The 17,151-nt window shown below is 50.1% G+C and overlaps 1 protein-coding gene and 1 pseudogene across 1 annotated transcript; both read left to right on the top strand.

Moving 5' to 3' along the window:
- Positions 1 to 255: 255 nt before the first annotated feature.
- LOC103345137 (sorting nexin-2 pseudogene) lies at positions 256 to 1,166 on the top strand (annotated as a pseudogene).
- A 3,506-nt stretch (positions 1,167 to 4,672) lies between these two features.
- Positions 4,673 to 16,799, top strand: ANKRD34C (ankyrin repeat domain 34C). The gene is made up of 2 exons (XM_002721598.4): positions 4,673 to 5,208; positions 15,026 to 16,799. Exon 2 carries the CDS (start codon positions 15,070 to 15,072, stop codon positions 16,681 to 16,683), a length of 1,614 nt encoding a protein of 537 aa, XP_002721644.2. The 5' UTR covers positions 4,673 to 5,208; positions 15,026 to 15,069; the 3' UTR covers positions 16,684 to 16,799.
- The last annotated feature ends 352 nt before the right edge of the window (positions 16,800 to 17,151 follow it).

Raw genomic sequence — 17,151 nt, 5'->3', positions numbered from 1 at the left:
CTCCGATGATGAGCTCCGCTGTGACTGAGGCACATAGAAACATGATCAAGGGATGATGAGAATTAGCACAATCTTTCTGGACAATAACTGTGAAACCTGTAACAAAAGTGCGAAAGTTGTGCACACCTGTTAGTCTAAAACTGAAAATGTTATGCACCAAGGAAACTATCCTGAAATTTGAAAAGGGTTAGCTTCATTGCAGTGGTATTTAAAACTGAGAGAAGATTTGTGAAACTTCAACCTTAAATGGACATTATGGTGCCTGCAAACAAGTCTTTCCACGTTGGTTATATTGTGCCACCAGCTCCAAAAACAAGGATGACTGAGGCCAACGTGGGTGAAGAAGAAGACTCATCACCCACAGAGTTTATAGAAAACTGGAGAGCAGCTCTTGGAAGGTATCCGGATCCTGCTTTCAAGCAGTTCTTGGAAACTCGAAGCTGCTTAGAACAGTCAACACACAGGTCTGGGTGGGGAATGAACATTGAAGATGGTGAACCAGGTGGTGATGCTGTCCACTAAAGGACAATCAAGAAAAGCAGCAGCAATTTGAGAATCTGGTTCAACAACTTGAGAAGCTTCAGGCCACGGTCGAAGCCTTGGTCTGTCATAGGAAAGAACTTCAAGCCAACACAGCTGCCTTTGCCAGGAGTGCTGCCACGTTGGGTCATCCCGGGCAATCCATGTTGCTTGGTCTCAGCTCACAGGGGTTGAGAAGATGGACGAGTCACATCAAGAACAAGTGTTTGCCAACTTGTGTTGTTTTCAGAAGGAATTAGTGATGGCATTCCTCTTCCTGCTGTAGGTTGTTGTTTGACCATCGAATGAAGTGCTGGCAGAAGTGGAAAGATGCTCAAGTTAATTTGCTCCAAGAAAACGTGAAACCGAGGCCAAAATGATGGTTGCTAGCAAACCAGATAGAATGCAGCAAGCTAAAAATGAGATAAGAGAGGAGGAGGCAGAAGTACAACAAGGAGAAAGAGATTTCGAGCGGAGCTCTCTAACAGTTCTGAGAGGTGGAAAGATCTTAGAAAGAAAGAGTAAAGGATTTTAACACTGCCCCCTGGAGTCCTCACAATCGTGGGCACAAACAGTACTGGAGGCTTGCCTACCTGAAGCCACGGCCACGGCCAAGCCGGCAGATGACTCCTGCTGGGAAGACTTAGGATATTCGTCCAGTTACGCTGAATTCCACAGTAAGAACATCTAAAACCATCTAGATCAACCACTAGATACTTTATGAGTGACGTGGGCTTTTGTGTATATGCTCAGACGTGTTATTATTGGCTGCATGTCCTGGCTGTCTTGAACTAAGTGGACTGCGACACGGCATTGTGCAATGCTATGCTGAACTGAACGCCTTTATGTCTCAAATATTTGCATTTAAGAAGAGCAATGCAAGGTGAGAAAAACTTACCCTGGTTTTTTCTTTACAGTATGTTCTGTAGGTTCACTGCCCTTATGATGTAAATTATCAGTGCATGGGTTAATGTTCACTTATATGTTCCTATACAGTAATTATGATTTTGTGATGACACTAACACAAGGATGTTCCTTGTGGGGGAAAAAATGAACCTTCCAGTAGTGATTGATAAAAAGATCATTTAAGATCTGTCCTCAAGGGCCGGCGCTGCGGCTCACTAGGCTAATCCTCTGCCTTGCGGCGCTGGCACACTGGGTTCTAGTCCCGGTCGGGGTGCCAGATTCTGTCCCGGTTACCCCTCTTCCAGGCAAGCTCTCTGCTGTGGTCAGGGAGTGCAGTGGAGGATGGCCCAAGTGCTTGGGTCCTGCACCCCATGGCAGACCAGGATAAGCACCTGGCTCCTGCCATCGGATCAGCGTGGTGTGCCGGCCGCAGCGCGCCGGCCGCGGCGGCCATTGGAGGGTGAACCAACGGCAAAGGAAGACCTTTCTCTCTCTCTCTCACTGTCCACTCTGCCTGTAAAAAAAAAATCTGTCCTCAAATCCATCATACCTAGGTTTTTAAGGTTTTACTGGTGCGTTCTTCTAAGCTTTCAGTAAGTAGAGAGTTAACTTGATAACTTAAGTATTCTTGATAGGAAAAACTGAAATGCTTTTAAAAATCATTCTGTAAGATCAGCTTAACCTTGTAGCAAAACAGAATGAGAACCCCACCAAATCCCCTGAAATGGAAGAAACATGCATTAACATAGGCTGACAAAAACTAGCCTAAAACAAATGACACCAGCCCTTCAGTGTGTATAAAGAATACATTGACCAGAGGGTTCATTTTGGGAATCTACAGTGCTGTGGTTCAAGATGGCATTTCAAATCAGCGAAAAGAGTGGGCTTTTCAGAATCCGTGTTGGAGCCAATGACCTCTCTTTGTCGTTAGATTCTTACTTTACCCTGTGCACAAATGCAATTTCTGGAGCAACTAATAGTCTCACCAACAGAACTGTCACTTGTTCAAACATTTAGGGAAGGCTTCATGGAATTCTGGGGTAGGAAGCCTCCCAAAACGAGATGGAGAACTTAGAAGCCCTGAAAGATAGGACTAGCAGATTGGACTGTGGAAAGCTTAAAGTACTTTCCAGGAAAAATCTCCATGAGCAGTAGCCAGTCATTTACCAACCATGGATACCAGATGGAAATGTTCCCAGAAGCACTGCTGTGGAAACCCAAACGGATAAAGGCCAAATACAAAGCAATATACTTTTTTATTATTTTTATTTTTTATTATTTTGACAGGCAGAGTTAGACAGTGAGAAAGAGAGACAGAGAGAAAGGTCTTCCTTTTTCCGTTGGTTCACCCCCCAAGTGGCCGCTACGGCCAGCGCGTTGTGGCCGACGCACCGCACTGATCCGAAGCCAGGAGCCAGGTGCTTCTCCTGGTCTCCCATGGGGGTGCAGGGCCCAAGCACTTGGGCCATCCTCCACTGCACTCCCGGGCCACAGCAGAGAGCTGGCCTGGAAGAGGGGCAACCAGGACAGAATCCGGCACCCCAACCAGGACTAGAACCTGGGGTGTTGGCATCGCAGGTGGAGGATTAGCCTAGTGAGCTATGGTGCCGGCCAAAGCACTATACTTTTAAAAGATCAATAAAATTGATAATCCTTCAGCAAGGTTGGCAACAAATTTAGGAATGAGGAAGTAGGAAACAGATTACTAGGAATGAAAAGGGTACTCGGAACAGTAGCAAAGGAGATGAAGAATTGAATTGGAATTGTAATCAGGCTCTTTGTGACTCCATGGCAGAAGTTTGCAAATGTCCATGGAGGGTAATTTTTAGGAAAATATAAATTATTAAAATTGACACAAGAAATATTTTGTAGGACAAATAGAATTCATTTGTGCATATAAATGAAATATATACATGTATTAGATACATGCTAGATTTGTACATGAGGTATATAGACATATACTAGATATACATACCACTTATATACACACACACTAGATATATACTGGATATATCTTACATATTAGATATTTAAATAGATATACTACATTATATATATAGACACTAGGTGTATCTAATACACAGATATGCTAGCTATGTAGTATGTGCAAATACTAGGCATATCCATACACTAGTATAAGAATGTATAGATACATGCGATATATACATATATAAACATGAGATACATATATTTATAAATCTATAGATAAGATGTATATATACACACATGTATCATATAGTTTATATATGTGTATATATAATTGATGTATACCATATCTATAAAAACTAGATATGTCTAAAAACTGGATACATAATATACATGACATATTAGGTATATCTGTATAGTAGATATGGATACATAAATATACAAGATACATATGTATGATATATAAATGAGATTTATACCATATCTGTAAGTACTAGATATACCTATGTACCAGATGTATAGATACACAAAGGTACTATATACATATATATAGTATTCATATCTATAAATACTGGGTATACCTATATACCAAAGGTATATCTACACAGATGTACCATATATAGTACACACACACACACATATATATACACAAATGCTGCATATGCACCATATCTATATATTGAATATATCTATAGAGCAGATGTAGAGATACACAGATGTACCATATATAGCATACAAAAGCTGTATAAATACTGGGTACACCTGTAGACCGGATGTGTAGATGCAGAGAGGTCCCATGTACAGCGCCTATGTATGAAGGCTGCACACACACATGTCTATAAACACTAGATGCACCATGCCTAGATGCAAGCCCCTGTTCCCTCCGGAGAAGCGCTCTGCGGGGCGGGGACGAGATGGGGCTCACTTTCTAAACGCCACACTTCAGAGTTGCAGACAACAACCCTCCACCGAGTTTATAAAAAGGAACAGGCACAGTTGGCAAAAGACTCCGCAGGAAGTCCCGGAGCAGTCGGAGCTGTGAGGACCAGCACAGGGAATCGAAGAGCCCCCGTTTCGGGGTTGCACTTGCCCCCACCCCCACCCCGCGCTCTCCCTCTGCTTCTCACTGCCTGTGACCCCCAGGCGTTGGTTGAGGAAGGCAGAAAGGACAAAGGAGCCACGAGTTCGAATCTCTACCTCGGCTAGGGCCAGGGTCTGAGGGCTCCGGGTCCCTGCGCGGGATCTGCGCCCACCCTCTGGGGCTGCAGCAGACGCCCGGGAAGTGCGGGGCCAGTCTGGTCCCGAGGCGCTGGGCGGGGGCGGGGCCGCAGGTGCCTCCCCCGCGGCCGCTCGCCTCTCGCCGCCCTCTCACACCCACACCCGCTCGCGCCAGGGTGCGGAGCGGCTCCCGGGCGCGCGGGGCCAGCGGAGGACGGAGCCCAGGCCGGGGCTGCGCGGGAGACCCGCGAACCAGCGGTTGGAACCGGAGTCGGAGAGGGTGGGGTGGCCACTTCTCATCTTTCTTTCACGCTTTTTTTCCTTTCTCTTAAAGAAGGAAAAAAAAAAAAAAAACCCAAACCCTCCCCCGTTCCCAGAGCGACTTGGACGAGCAGGGAGTGATTGGAAGGACTGACGCAGAGGTTTTATTTCTGAGCCTTGGAGAAGTTCTGGGCAAGTCGCCGGCCGGGACGCGCGACGCCCCGGGGCAGCGCTAGCCCCCTGCGCCGGCTCAGCCCGGCCGTGCCCACGGGCAGTTGAGCGCACAGGGGCCAGGCGCCCCACGACTGTGTTTGGCGAGTAATGGTGCTGCTGGTGGGCTGCACCCAGGTGTCTTGGCTCGGCGAGCGTTCCCACCAGGTAAGCGCCCCGCAAGGGTCTCCACGGGGCGGCTGGGTGGGGCCGCTTGCTCCCCAGAAGTCCTCTCTGTTTGCCACCGGCAGGCGCGGGGACCGGTGGAGACAGCCCGCTTTCATCACAGGAAATCGTGGCAGACGGGGGTGGAAGGCGGTGTAAAATGTCTTATTTCTGCCTGGGTGTTCCGCGGCGCGGGGCGGGGGTGGGGGCAGCAGAGCCTGACGCTTTTTGCCGTGAGAGGTTTTGGTCCTGCAAACGTGCGCGACGTTGAAGAGCATTTCCGGGCAACGGTGCGGGAAGCACTTACCGCCCAGGCCCCGCCTGACCCTTCCTTCCTTCCTCGGCCTCCGCTAAGGCGCCCACGGACACCGGCGGCCTCGGCGGGCTTCAGCACCTCGGACAGCGCCCGGCCCCGGGGCGCGCCTGGGCTCCTGCGTCCCGGGGGCCCCCCAGCCGCCGCTCCCCTCCCAGGGCCGCTGCGTCACACCGCCCCCAGCTCCGAATCGGAAAAGCCGACGTGGAGTTGATTCTTTATCTGCTTTTAGCGGCTTTCCTGGATTGTATAAGGAAGGGGCGGAGTAGAGAGACCCCACCACCACCCCGAGCAAACTTGCGCGAATACCGCAGCTGACCGGCTGTGGCTTCCTGGGTTTTAAGTATCCCCAAACTTCTGCAAGCGTGTAAGGTTGGATAAGTGCTTACCGTGGGCCAGGGCCCTATGCCAAGCACTTCCCAGGAGCTACAAGTTTGTGCACTGTTATTAACCTCATTTTATAAATGATGAAACTGACAGGAGAGGACAAGGCCGCTTCCTGAAACCCTGTGTCGGCTGTAACAGTGGGAGCCTGTGCCTGAGCAGAATTTCCTTCGTGAAATAGTCGCGTGCATGCATTTCCAACCCTTGTCTGCACCGAATGAAGCTTCTCTTTTAATTCCACTTTCCACCCACTCTTTGACGTACCCTTGTATCTCTGCACTTCCGATTAGAGGAACGGAGTTTGAATCAGAGGTGCTGCCGCCTACAAAGGTGTGCCCCTAGACAAAGTCACCAACCTATCTGAACTTCAGGCTCCTTGTGTGTGAAGTTAAGAGGACACTTTTCTTGCAGAAGTGTGTGTGTAGGGGGGTGGGGTGGGAGGTAGTCAGAGGGTCTTGAATGTGGAGACACTCAGTAAACTGCAGATTGTGATTGGGTTATGGGAGCAGGGCCCTGGAAGAGACGGAGGGTGAGTAACGAATGCTGGTGCACCTGCCAGGGGCCTGGGCTCGGGGGAGCTCAGTGCTAAGAATTCTGCACGTGGCCATGCAGCAAAATAGTCACTGACTTTTCCAGGATGCTGTAGAGAGTGTCCACATGGTGCCTATCATTTGGTCCTTATTAGCAATTCAGTGAAGGAGGCAGATTTGGGGTTATTCTAGTATCTGGTGGAAGGGTGCTTGCCCTCAGTTACTCAGGTCTGTAGCAGCAGAGCTGGGCTTAGAGACCAGGTCTTCTGTGTTTATGTCCCTCAACCCTGCCTCCAGCGACAGGAATATCCTCTAGAGTATGGGTCACGGAGCTGCACACAGTGCACTATGCAGGTCCCATAAATACGTGAACTCGATGGCTTTCAATGAAGTCTGACCAGCAGAAACAGCAATTTCGTATGGATCAATCAAAAATATCTTTTGATTATGTTCTCTAAGAAATTTAAAGCACTTTATAAAGATCTGCAAAATTTCATATTTACAAAGAGAAGAATTCTTCAAAAAAGTTGTAGAAAAATGGAATTAAAAGTTGAGCTTATTTTGGTGCAAAAATAATCTTTTATATCCACACAGAGTTGTTTCACAATCATCATTTTTCATACACTTTTTGAAGGCCCTTCATGGAGAAGTAGTTGAGAAAATAGAGGAGAAATGGGGGCAAGGCTATACTCAAAATGAATATCAAACATATTATTGCAAAGTTCTAGAAACCTACTCTGATTCACTAAGTGCAGTAAGTGCCTATCTATGCCCCTGCTTGGAGGATCTAAAGAGCTTTTCAGATGTTTGCAAAACTCCTGAGGCTCCTTCTCTTTTCCATAAAGCAACCTCTGAGCTGTCTGAGAATGCTGTCACTGTGCTGTACGGGTGAGATCTGCCTGGAAACCCAGTGTCAGTGCGTCTCAAGAAAGGAGGACTAACATCAAGAGTGCTGTGTCTGTGCGGAAGCAGTTGTTACTTATGTAATTTATAATGGCTCACACGAGCACACCTCACTTCAGACTTACAAAAAGGCACTTCTCCAGCTATCGGCTTGTTTCAGCCTCCTAACAGACCCAGAGACTGGAGCAGTGACAGGAAGGACAAGATCGCAGCATCCTGATTCAGATCTCATGTGGTTTACTTTTACCCACAAAGCCACATTTTGGGGACGGGTGTTAGGTGTGCGGTTGAGTTGCCTCTTGAAATGGCCACACTCTGGATTGGAGTGCCCTGGGTTTCAGTCCCAGCTCTTCTTTCCTGCTAGTGTGCACCCTGGGGGGGCAGTGGTAGTTTGGTCAAATAGATGGGTCCCTGGCATCCTTGTGAAACATCTGATTGAGTTCCCGGCTCCAGACTTCAGCCTGGTCCCGCCTTGGCTGTTGCTGGCATTTGGAGAGTGAACCAGTACATGGGAGATCTCTGTCTGTCTCTGTTTCTCTTTCTTCAGATCCTGGGTTCGGAGAGATAAAAGGCTCAGTTTCTAAACTCGCTGAGAAAGGTTGAACAGGTTAGCTCCTCACAGTCAAAAAAGACAATGACTTTCATAGTCTTGTGGACAATGACATAAGAGCTTCAGGACAAAGATGGTGAACCCTCCCTTCACCTGCTGCTGCTGTTACAGAGGTGTCGTTTTGAAAGTTTGGTGTTGGTTTTTAGTCTTTAGTGCTTCTTCTCCATCCGTTGTGCCACTGGAAGTTATATAAGAGGACTTCATGGGAAGTAGAACTAAAAGATAAGTTTATTTTGGTGCAAAAAATTTTGAAATCCATGTATGCCTAGGTATCTTTGAAAAGTTCATGCAAAATGTGTGTTATGAAAAAACAGTGCATAGATTTCAAAAATGTTTTGCCCTGAAATACCTTTTTAGTATATGTGCTGCCAAAGCGAGCACGAAATATCTTATCTTTTAATTTCATTTTCCATGGTCTTTTAGAAATCTGTCATATTAGTTGTTGTTGTAATGGAGCTGTGTCAAGCAATGAGATGGGGGTGGGGTTGAGATATGACGGAAGGAACTGGGCAGTTTGCCGAGTCCTCCATGTATCCTTATTTTGAAACTATGAGAAAGAACCACTTTGGATTTTGATAATTTTTATTTATGAGAGAGAGAGACTGAAAAATAGCTTTCATCTACTGGTTCACTCCTTAAATGCCCTCAATGGCCAGAGCTGGGAGCCAGGGACTCAATCCAGGTCTCCTGCGTACTTAAGCTATCACTGCTGTCTTTGGGGTCTGCAGTGGCAGGAAGCTGGAGGCAGGAGCCAGAGGCAGGTTCTAAGTCCCACTCCTCGGATATGGGATGCAGGCATCCTGACTGATGGGCTAAATGCCTGTCACATGGGGTTGCTCATTTTTTTTTGACAGGCAGAGTGGATAGTGAGAGAGAGAGACAGAGAGAAAGGTTTTCCTTTTGCCGTTGGTTCACCCTCCAATGGCTGCCGTGGCCGGCACACTGCGGCCGGTGCACCGCGCTGATCCGAAGGCAGGAGCCAGGTACTTCTCCTGGTCTCCCATGGGGTGCAGGGCCCAAGCACTTGGGCCATCCTTCACTGCACTCCCGGGCCACAGCAGAGAGCTGGCCTGGAAGAGGGGCAACCGGGACAGAATCCGGTGGCCCGACTGGGACTAGAACCCAGTGTGCCGGCGCCGCAAGGAGGAGGATTAGCCTAGTGAGCCGCGGCGCCAGCCAAGGGGTTGCTCATTTTTGAAGATGAAAACTTGGTACCTAGACTAGCCCAGGTGGGTGAAATGTCAGCATTCTGGATGTGTAACAGCTCCTCAGTCAGGATTGCTGCCTTTTCCTCCAACAAAATCTAATCTTTCCAGCCTTAGTTGTTCTCAACCTTTATCTTCTGTGAGGTGCAACGGGAGGCAAATCCTCCAGGTCAATTGGACTCTGGTTGACCCTGCTATCCTATCTGGATCAGAATCAGAGTAGCTGAGACTCCTACAAGCTCTTAGATATGGGATGCGGGCATTGCAAACAGCAGCTTAACCCGTTGCAGCCTCCTGTTCCTGATTGTATACATCTCTCTGTCCTTAACACCCAGCACAGAATAGATGGTAAATGCATGTTTGGTGAATGAATGGATGAGGATGAATGAGTAAATGAACAAGTAATTCTGCTGCTTTTGCCAAGATTTGTGTAACTATAAGAACTATCAGTAAAGAAATTAAGTCAAGCTATCAGAAATAGAAGCGTACTCCTTTATTGGGAGGATTCTAAGCTTTGAAGTCCAAATAGCTCAAGACTCAGCTTCTCCCTCTTGCATCACCCCATCTGCACATGCGGCTGGCCCATAGACGTGGTCTTACCCCCAGAATTCTCAGCACTTCAGTTCCTACAAACAGCTCAAAGGAACAGGTGTTTCTCAGCCTCAATTTCAAATCCCAGTCCAGGCTGAGTCAGCCATGCACATGGGGTAGGTCACGTGGTACAAACTCACCTGCCAAGGGCTTGGGGAGGGGGGCAGGGAGCATAGGTATCAGAGAGAAAGGGCCACTCTGAGCAGGCAAAAATGCTCTGAACAGTCACCCGCAGATGAGCCACTTCTTCACCTTGGCTCCAGTTTCTTCACCTGCAAAGTAGGGGAGAAACTTTCCTGAATGGGGCGTCCAGTTAGGGTTGAAGGAAGGCAGCAAGAACACACATATTAATGCCTGTTGAAGTCATCAAACTTCGGACAAAAGGATGAAGGAGAAAGGGAAGGGATGCGTTATCAAGCTCTCCCCAGCTTCCTGCCAAGTGCACTGCTTGCTTGCGTGTGTGGAAGTTGTTTATTCTCTTGTGTCTTGGAAAGGCTATTGGGTGATGAAGGGAGAAGAGTCTCTCTTCCATCTCTTTCTTGTCCCCAATCTCTTATTGGTCAACATCTCTTCTACCAGGGTTAATGCTGCCTCACACGCAGGTTGGGTGCCTTTGTCTGTCCCAGGCACCTGCTGGAGAATTGTGAGGTCAGGTTCAGTTTCTCCTTGTCCATTGAAACCAGGTGTGGGGCCCTCCACCATGGCAGAAGCAGCAGCAGTGACCTGAGTCCAAGACTGTGGAAATGGCATGGCAAGGCCACTCAAGCAAGAAAGCCAGGCCAAGGACAGGAGGAATGGAGAAAGCTATGCAAATCTGGGATGATGCATGCATACTCGAAATGAAAAGAGTAAGAGAAACCAGCATGCCAACGGTTAATGTTAGCCCTGTACATTTTATCTGGGCTACGAGAGTGAGGGAAGAACCTGATTCTGTCCTCAAACAAAGCTCTTGCATTTTCATCATGTAAGGAATTCAGTAAGGAGCCCCACAGTGAGAAAAAAAAATGGTGATAGACAACATGCAAAATAGCTCACTGAGCACACAGAGTGTTCTGGCTGTGGGTGGACTGGATATTCCAGGCCACGGTAAAGAACTTGGCTGCTTTGTCTCACTGCTGCTTTCTCCCTAGGGGCTGGGTCCGGGGTGGGGTTGATTGGGGGGCAAGGCCTGAACCTAGGGGAGGAAGTGGCTGCTGGCTCCCAGTGAAGGGGTGGGAGGACCAGTCTCCGAGGTGGACCATCCTCTTCCTCTCTTCTTCTTTTCCTCCGTCCTTTGATTTTGAAGTAGACCAGAGGTACGTGATTTGCAGCACACGCAACACAAGATAAGATGATCAGCTGTTTGCCCTCCTTCCACCTTCTCTTCCTCCTTCCCCCCGGACTTTCCTTTATTCTACTTTCCCATTATTGCACCCCTGGCAAGGGAGAAGAGAGAATTTCTGCCTCAAGGAGCTCGAGTTCTGTGGCCAAGGTTGACCCAGATCATGGCCAAGATCAATACCCAGTGGAGGGCGTTGCCAAGTCTGCAGCAACACGGGGATTCAGCATGCAGTTTTTATCCTTGGGTGTGTTGCGTGTATGTGTGTGCACACATGTGCATACGTGTGAGAAAGGAAAATAGAACCCAAAGAGAGTGTAGGGGCTATCAGGGGGGTCTTCAAAAAGTTCATGAAAATACACTTTATGAAAAAAACTATGCATGCAGCTCAATTTTTTGCATGAAAACAAACCTATCTCTCAATTCAATGTTCTACAAACCTTTTGAAGTACCCTTGAACTACAATTTCTCATCTATTTTCTCCTTGATGGGTTGTGTCCAGTTTTTGTCCATCCTGAACAGTGCTGCCAGGGTCTTCTGCTTCACATATTCATTAGTAATCCACTGCTGTGAACAGGCCAACCCCAAACGAGAGGCTCAAAACAATGCCTGTTCAGTGGCTCCCATTTCTGCGATGTTGGCCGGGCTCGGGGTGTTTGCTCCGCTGCCCTCATCTTGGCTCACGCGTGCAGCTGTCGTTAGCTGGGGGCTGGCCAGGACCAGGTGGCCCAAGGTGTTCTCACCCCTATCCTGGGGCTGTCAGCTGGAGCTCCAGGTGCCCTTTCTGGGGGCACAGCCCAGACTTCTCTAGGAAGCAGCTAGGTCTTCAGGGATTTTGCACATAAAATTACTTTGGCTGTACTTTCTCGGTCAGAGCAGTCCCAAAGCTGACTCCTCATGTCTATGGCAACATGGCAGGCCATCGTGGCCTTGTGTTGTGGTCTGCCACAGGTGTAAAGTGAGGCATGGAATGACCAGGCTGATGTTTGGGGACACCAACGTACCGTGCCAGCAGGTTCACCCGTCTGTCCATCCCCACCCGTCCTGGGTCCTCGCAGCCTATCTCATTCTCCCCACCTCACTGAGCTGTCGTCAGACTTCCCTGGAGAACTAGAGAAGCTGAGGGCCTCTTTGCGTGCTCACTGGCCATTTGCGTATCCTCTTTCAGAGGGAGTGATTTGTAGGAGTTCTTTATATAGCCTGTGTATGAGTCAGTGGCGTCTTCCTCCTCCCCCTCTCAGATCTGGAGTGATTTTCCTCTTGATTACATAGGAAGTAACATTTGAGCTGCAGTTTGACGGGTGATGAATAATTAAGGAAGAGCAGGGAAGTCTTATAGTTAGAAACATGAACAGTGCCAAGAGGGGGGAGAGTGCAGTGCATTTGAGAAAGAACGAGACTTGCAGGCAGGTCGAGTGTGGTGAGGACCGGAATAGCAGCAATGGTGCTGGCGGTGGGGGGATCCGGCAGATGCAGGTCCCCTCCAGGGATTGCAAGCAAGTGGGTTTCCCCTGCGCTTTCCCCCTCATCTGTCCACCTTGGAAACCCTGCTTCGAGACTTGCAAACTTACCCGTGCGGAGGCCTTTAACACAACCTCCACATGTCGGGCCACAGAAGGGCTAAAATAATCCAAATGGTGGAGAGAGAAGGAAGCTAAAGGCTCACACGCCCTCTCTCTTTCACACTCACGCACACGCACACACATAGAGAAAGTAGATCATGGACATGGAGTAGGACATGGAGGGAGAGAGAGGGAAGGAGAAGCTGAGACAGAGGAGACCTCTTGTCAAGATATGGGAAGACACAGTGTCTTGTTGTGCAGAAAATTCAGTGGAGTCACGGTGACCTCGCAATCAGATGTAGTTATCAGAGCAACGCTTCCAAAGAAACAGGGAATGGCCGAAGCAGACAGAGTGTGAGTAGTTGATGCTTCAGGAGGGGTCGGGGCGAGCAAATCCTGTTCTTCTTCAGAGACTTCAGTGTGGTTTGGGTGTTTTATACACACACACACACACATACACACATATATACACACACACATATATATACACACACATATATACACACACATATACACACATATATACACACACATATACACACATATGTATATATACACATATATATGTATCTTTATATATTAAACTTTTATTTAAAAGGTTTTTTCCCCAAAGTATTAATTATTTATTCAAAAGGCAGACATACACACACACAGATATTTTCCATTTGGGGGGACAGGGACTGGGCTGGGCTGAAGCCAGGAGCCACGAACTCAATCCTACCTCAGTGGCAGGGACTCTGTTACTTTTTTTTAAAAAAATATTTATTTATTTTACTTGAAAGTCACAGTTACACACACACACACACAGAGAGAGAGAGAGAGAGAGAGAGGTCTTCCATCCACTGGTTCACTCCCCAGATGGTCGCAACAGCTGGAGCTACGCCAATCCGAAGCCAGGAGCCAGGAGCTTCTTCCAGGTCTCCCAAGTGGGTGCAGGGCCCAAGGACTCTGGCCATCTTCTACTGCTTTCCCAGGCCACAGCAGAGAGCTGGATCAGAAGTGGAGCAGCCGGGACTTGAACTGGTGCTCATATGGGATGCCGGCACAGCAGGCGACAGCTTTACCCACTATGCCACAGTGCCAGCCCCGGGACCCTGTTACTTGAACCAGCACCTGCTGCTTCCCAGGGTCTGTGTCAGTGGGGAGCTGGAATCAGGAGCAGAGCCGGGACTTGAACCCAGGCCCTCCGACATCCTATGTGGCTGTCCCAAGCAGTGTTTTCACCACTGCACCAATGCCCACCCCATATCAAGTGTTTGGAAAGCTTATATCTGTCTCTCCACTTACACCCAGAGAAGCTTGCATCTGGCTATCTGACAGAGGAGTGCACCTGTTCAGGGTGGTAGAGTGAGACGGCAGGACGTGGATCAGGTGAGAGGGTGGCTGGACTCTGCCTCGTGGGGCACACGGCCCAGCTGCTTGTCAGGACCCTGGAGGCACACACGTCCACGGGAAGGGGCTCTGCTGGGCGAGACGTGGGCCGGTGTGGTCCTCTCAGGCTGACCCGTGCATCGGTGTCAAGTGTGGTGACCCGTGCATCCCGGGGCTGCTCTCTGAGCGTGGGAACTCTTAAGTCCAGAAAGGAGGCGATTGATACCGGGAGAATCAAAGCAGAAAACCCAGGTTTGTCAGATCTCGGCCGAGGGAACACAGGCTTGAGCTTTATTTCCTAATATTGATGAGCAAAAATGCAATTCCCCGGTTCACCCAGAGGGGAAGGGAGCCGGGCGTGATGCCAGCTGTTGCGTGAGAGTCGAAGGAGAATTCTGACACCTGCTGGACAAGTCGGGGCTGCGACTTGCAAAGCAGGCGAGATGTGGATGTGATTGTTTGCATTTGTTTGACTGTTTTCCTCTTTATTATAAGAGTGATGCATATTTATTTTAGCAGCGCAGTGAGAATAAATGAAACCATCTATAAGCCCATTACCCACAGGAAGGGTTAGCATTTTAATGCGTCTCCTACTGGTCTTTCCAATGTACATCTAACAACAGCACACGCCAAGTTGTGTATGGGTAACCTATTTGTCGCGTGTGAGTCATTGCTAAATACCGAGCTTCTAGCAATGAGCAAGCTTAGAACTTAGAGGGCCACCTCCGTGTTGAGTGTCTTGCATTTTCAGGGACTGACCGTGTTCCTGGCCTTCGGTTAACGACCTCTCCCGGTTGAGTATTTTGGGCATGGCACCTCGCGCAGTGTTCACGGTGACTCTGCAAGGTTGGGACTTGCCGTGCCCCTCACTCCCAGAGGAAGGCACCGCCTCCCAGATGCTGAACTTGGCCCGGGTGACCTAACTTGGGATCAGGCTGGGCTGTGACGGTTCAAGGGTCTTGTGTCCATCATCTTCCTGTGCACATCAGCTCTGGAGCACCTGACCTGTCCCCCCCTCTTCTTCCCTCGCTAGGTCTGACTGCCACCGTGGCTCCGAGACCCGAAGCCGTCGCCAGGATGATGGAGGATGACACGGAACTGAGGACGGATGGCAACTCCCTTTTGAAGGCCGTGTGGCTGGGGAGGCTCCGGCTCACCAGACTCCTCCTGGAAGGGGGCGCTTACATCAACGAGAGCAACGACAAAGGGGAGACGGCGCTCATGGTGGCGTGCATCACCCAGCACGTGGACCAGCAAAGCATCAGCAAGCCCAAGATGGTGAAGTACCTGCTGGACAACAGGGCAGACCCCAACATCCAGGACAAGTCCGGCAAGACGGCGCTCATCCATGCCTGCATTAGAAGAGCGGGCGGGGACGTGGTCTCCCTACTGCTGGAGAGTGGAGCCGACCCCAGCCTGGAGGACCAGACTGGGGCTTCGGCTCTGGTCTACGCCATAAATGCGGATGACAAAGACGCACTGAAGCCCCTCCTTGCTGCCTGCAAAGCCAAAGGCAAGGAGGTGATTATCATAACAACCGATAAGTCCTCCTCGGGCACCAAAACCACCAAGCAGTACCTCAACGTCCCTCCCTCCCCCAAAGTGGAAGGCAGGCAGTCGCCACCCCTGTGTGCGTCCCCCTCGGATGTCCAAGTGACAGCTCCAAGCCTGGGCTCTCCGCCCAGGGAGAAGGAAGATGACTTCTTCAGCCTCCAGACAGGGCACTCAAGTGGCTACAGCGCCTCCAAGGCCCTCCACGAGCCTGGGTCGCCCACCAGGAGGGTGGGCGGTCTCAAGAGGGCCCGTTTGCCACAGCTGAAGAGGTTGCAGTCTGAGCCGTGGGGCCTGGTGGCGCCATCCGTGCTGGCAGCGTCCGCTCGGCAGGACGAGGCCCGCGGCTCTGGCACGGACAGTGAGGTCCTCAAGGGCATCGGCGACGCATCCCTTGTTAAACGGGGGCCCTTGTCCAGGACCAGCAGCACGGACGGCAAGGACCCCACGCTCTTCCCCACGGTCACGGAGCAGGTGCTGAAGATCCCGGGTTCTTCAGCACCGGCGGCCTGGAAAGCGACCTATGAGAAGGGTCAGGCCCCCCACCCGCGTCTGGCCAGGAGGGGAACCCTCCCTGCTGACCAAGAGAAGGGGGGTGCCGGCCCAGCCGGGCCCTCAGCTCTCAAAGAGCCAGCCTCCCTCAAGTGGCTGGAAAGTGACCTCTACAGCCTGGATTTTCAATCAGGGGCAGAGTCGCCCAGCTCCAGCTCCGTCTCCCTTGAGCCAGGCAAAGGACCCTTAGACAGGAGGAAGGTCAACAGCTCCCACTTGTCCCTGTTCCACGGCTCCCGGGAGTCCCTGGACGCCGTCCCCAGCACATCTCCCAGCTCCGCGCGCCGCAGGCCCCCGCACCTGCTGGAAAGACGAGGCTCTGGGACCCTGTTGCTGGACCGCATCGCTCACACCAGGCCCGGCTTTCTACCCCCTCTGAACGTGAACCTGAACCCTCCCATCCCAGACATTAGATCTGGCGGCAAAGCTGCTTCCCCACTTGCCAGTGGGTTGAAGTCCATGGTCCCTGTTGCTCCAAGTTCGCCCAAGAGAGTCGACTTGAGAAGTACAAAGAAGTTGCTTAGGAGGCACTCGATGCAGATCGAGCAGATGAAGCAGCTCTCGGGCTTCGAAGAGATCACGACCTAGAAGCGGGGAGAAGGGCTGCTCTTTCCTCTGCGTCCGTAGCTTAGGAGAGGGACGGCCACCCAGGCGGACACGGCCGCACCCCTCTGCATCCCCACCCCTCCTGAATGTCCCGGAGTGGTCCCAAATGGGTGCAGGTTCACTTCTGAAACAGACCCAGGGGTCATCCCAGAATCCCCCCTTCTAGAATAATCCCTGGGTTTCTAGAGGCCTAATTGTGAAGAGCTCAAGGTCATCAGGTTTTGCAGATAAAAATCACACACACACACATATGCACACACACACATGCACCCACATGCAAACACACATGCACACAACACACACGCACATGCACACAATACACACACAATACACACACGCACATGCGCACACATACATGCACACACGCACCCACATGCAAACACACATGCACACAACACACATATGCACATGCACACACATACATACACACCCGCACATGCACACACATAT

This window comes from Oryctolagus cuniculus, chromosome 12 (genome assembly GCF_964237555.1).
Source record: "Oryctolagus cuniculus chromosome 12, mOryCun1.1, whole genome shotgun sequence".
In the NCBI taxonomy this organism is placed as follows: Eukaryota; Metazoa; Chordata; class Mammalia; order Lagomorpha; family Leporidae; genus Oryctolagus; species Oryctolagus cuniculus.
This window is presented reverse-complemented; position numbering and strand designations above follow the sequence as displayed.

Coding starts and splice junctions, on each gene's coding strand:
- ANKRD34C (XM_002721598.4), top strand. CDS start 15,070: ATGATGGAGGATGACACGGAACTGAGGACGGATGGCAACTCCCTTTTG.